At 35.7% G+C, this 2,221-nt stretch overlaps 1 protein-coding gene across 1 annotated transcript; it reads left to right on the plus strand.

Annotated features, from left to right (window-relative positions):
• Nucleotides 1–1,023: 1,023 nt before the first annotated feature.
• LOC110769313 (uncharacterized) lies at nt 1,024–1,840 on the plus strand. Its single transcript, XM_021973269.2, has 2 exons — nt 1,024–1,257; nt 1,361–1,840. The coding sequence occupies exons 1-2, from the start codon at nt 1,029–1,031 to the stop codon at nt 1,690–1,692; spliced, it is 561 nt and encodes a 186-aa protein (XP_021828961.2). The 5' UTR covers nt 1,024–1,028; the 3' UTR covers nt 1,693–1,840.
• The last annotated feature ends 381 nt before the right edge of the window (nt 1,841–2,221 follow it).

Genomic DNA, 2,221 nt, shown 5'->3' on the forward strand with positions numbered 1-2,221 from the left:
AATCAATCAGTTTCTTCAAGATCTACAAAGTGAGAATATTTATCCCAACAAAATTAACATTTTTTTTTTGGAAAAAGTTTAACTTGACTTCGAATTTGGAAATTACATACTCATTGTCAATGGCACCGTTAATAATATGAATTGTTCACATATTGAGTCTAACGACCACATGTACTCTTACGTCACCTAATATGAATTGTCTACGGCTTAAATAATGATAGGTGAGAGAGTTTTTATAATAACAAATAGCCAAAATTTACCAACTACATTCATAAATGCTAGTTTTTTAAAAACTTTTTTTTTTTTGCCCAAAAGCTTTTATAAAACTTTCAAAAGTAGCAAAAAAACTCACCTATCTAAAAAATCATGTTTCTAAATATGCATAAATTACCTGTGTTATGCAGGGCAGACCACTCAAGATTTAAGTAGTCGGTGCCGGAATAGTTTGTTGCAGTCAATGTTGTCGACGTCAGAACCCTGGATGCAACAAGAACTCCCGTGAAGGAAAATCAGGGCTTTTCTCAGAAAAATAAAACGGATCCAACAAATCACTATCCCTATGCAAAATATCATTATGCAAATTAAATTCATAATCAAAACTGATACAATAAGAGGATTGAATTGCAGGCTAATTCGGTGGGAGGAAATCAAAACAATAAATTTAAGAACCAAGGCTTAATACACCTCCCACATAACACGTTAAATTATAAATAGGGGTAGTTTTGGAATCCGAAAAATATAATAAATCAAAATTTAAGTTATATTAGGTAATTGCTTAGTTGGATCCTAGTCATCGGGTATTATTTGAAATAATTGGGTATTTTAAATAGAAAAATAAAATGCAGGACTGTAGATGATTTTAAATGAATTTTATGGGTGTAACCTCAATTTACTATAATAAGAATATGGAGAGATCGAGAGTGGCATCTCTCAATTTCTTGCAACAAGTGCTCTCAGCGCCTATATATACTATATTCCAACAAGTGCTCTCAGCGCCTAGATATACAGAAAAATTTCAGGGCTCTTCAATGGGGAAAAGACATAGCCGCGACGACGACCCTGAAGAGGACCGCAACGACGACCCTGACCGCAACGACTTCCGGGAACTCAAAAGACAGAGAACACATGATGAGGAACCCTCACAAGAGGAGGTGAATAATAGTGCAGGCTCTCCCTTCACCCCAAGGACCGATTCCATCGTTACAGTACACCGTCCAGCTGATTGGCTTTCATCATCTCCCATTTCTTCCACACAGAGTACGTAGGACTGAATTAAAGTATTATATATTAACTCAAAATAATTTATTAACTCAAAATGCTATTTTCTTTTTCTCTTTGTTTTTTGATTTTTTGTTCTTAGACAATCGCCACTATAATGAAGATGGATATCGACTTCCACGGGGATTGAAAACCCAGAAAGGTTTATTTTTGAGAAAAAATGCTGGAACAGAAGCAGCAATCAGTGAGACTACTGCTTCTCTGGAGGTTGCGCTACGTAAACACTTAAATCAACTCTACGAGATGCAGCCAAGCATTGAGGATTGCCTTCAGACAGCTAGTTCAGTCCTATTGGATATCTTCAGCTCTCCAGATTCTCCATCTAAAGATGCTTGGAGAAAGGCTGCTAGAGGAGTCAGGCTGTTGGAAGATGGACTCAGTTTCCTCACTGAAGCAAAAAACCTGTTATCCTGAAGATACATATATCTCTGTGTGTGTGTTTTTCTTCTTCTTTAATTATCACATGTGTTGTGTGATTGTTGTAGCTGCCCGCAGCAAGACTAGTAGACTACTTGTCTAGCAAATCTTGCTTGTCGTAATTCATAAGTCAACTTTTATTTCAATAAATCTCAGCAAAACCTACTTTGTTTTGCTAGCTTGCACTAATTCATTGCGTGTTCACCACGAAATGACACTAACCATCTCTCTTTGTGGCGACTCTTCGGAAGTTGTTTTTACCGATTTTCCCTTCTTTTTTTTTCTTTTTTTGTGATTTAACAAAAATGTTGGGAAACTAAAAAATAAATTATGTTCAGCACCCATTATGTAGGTAAATTATTAAAAACGCTTTGTAAAAAGTTTATTTTCGATGTATTTACCAAATAAGTTGACAATTCAAAGTCAAGTTCGGTGCTTAATCAACGTTAACATATTATTCATCTAACAAAGCTTTGACATGGCCAACATGCTCTCTTCCTCGTAATCTGATGAGGCTAGCTTTGAT

The sequence above is a fragment of the Prunus avium genome, chromosome 6 (assembly GCF_965620075.1).
Source record: "Prunus avium chromosome 6, drPruAviu1.hap1.1, whole genome shotgun sequence".
In the NCBI taxonomy this organism is placed as follows: domain Eukaryota; kingdom Viridiplantae; phylum Streptophyta; class Magnoliopsida; order Rosales; family Rosaceae; genus Prunus; species Prunus avium.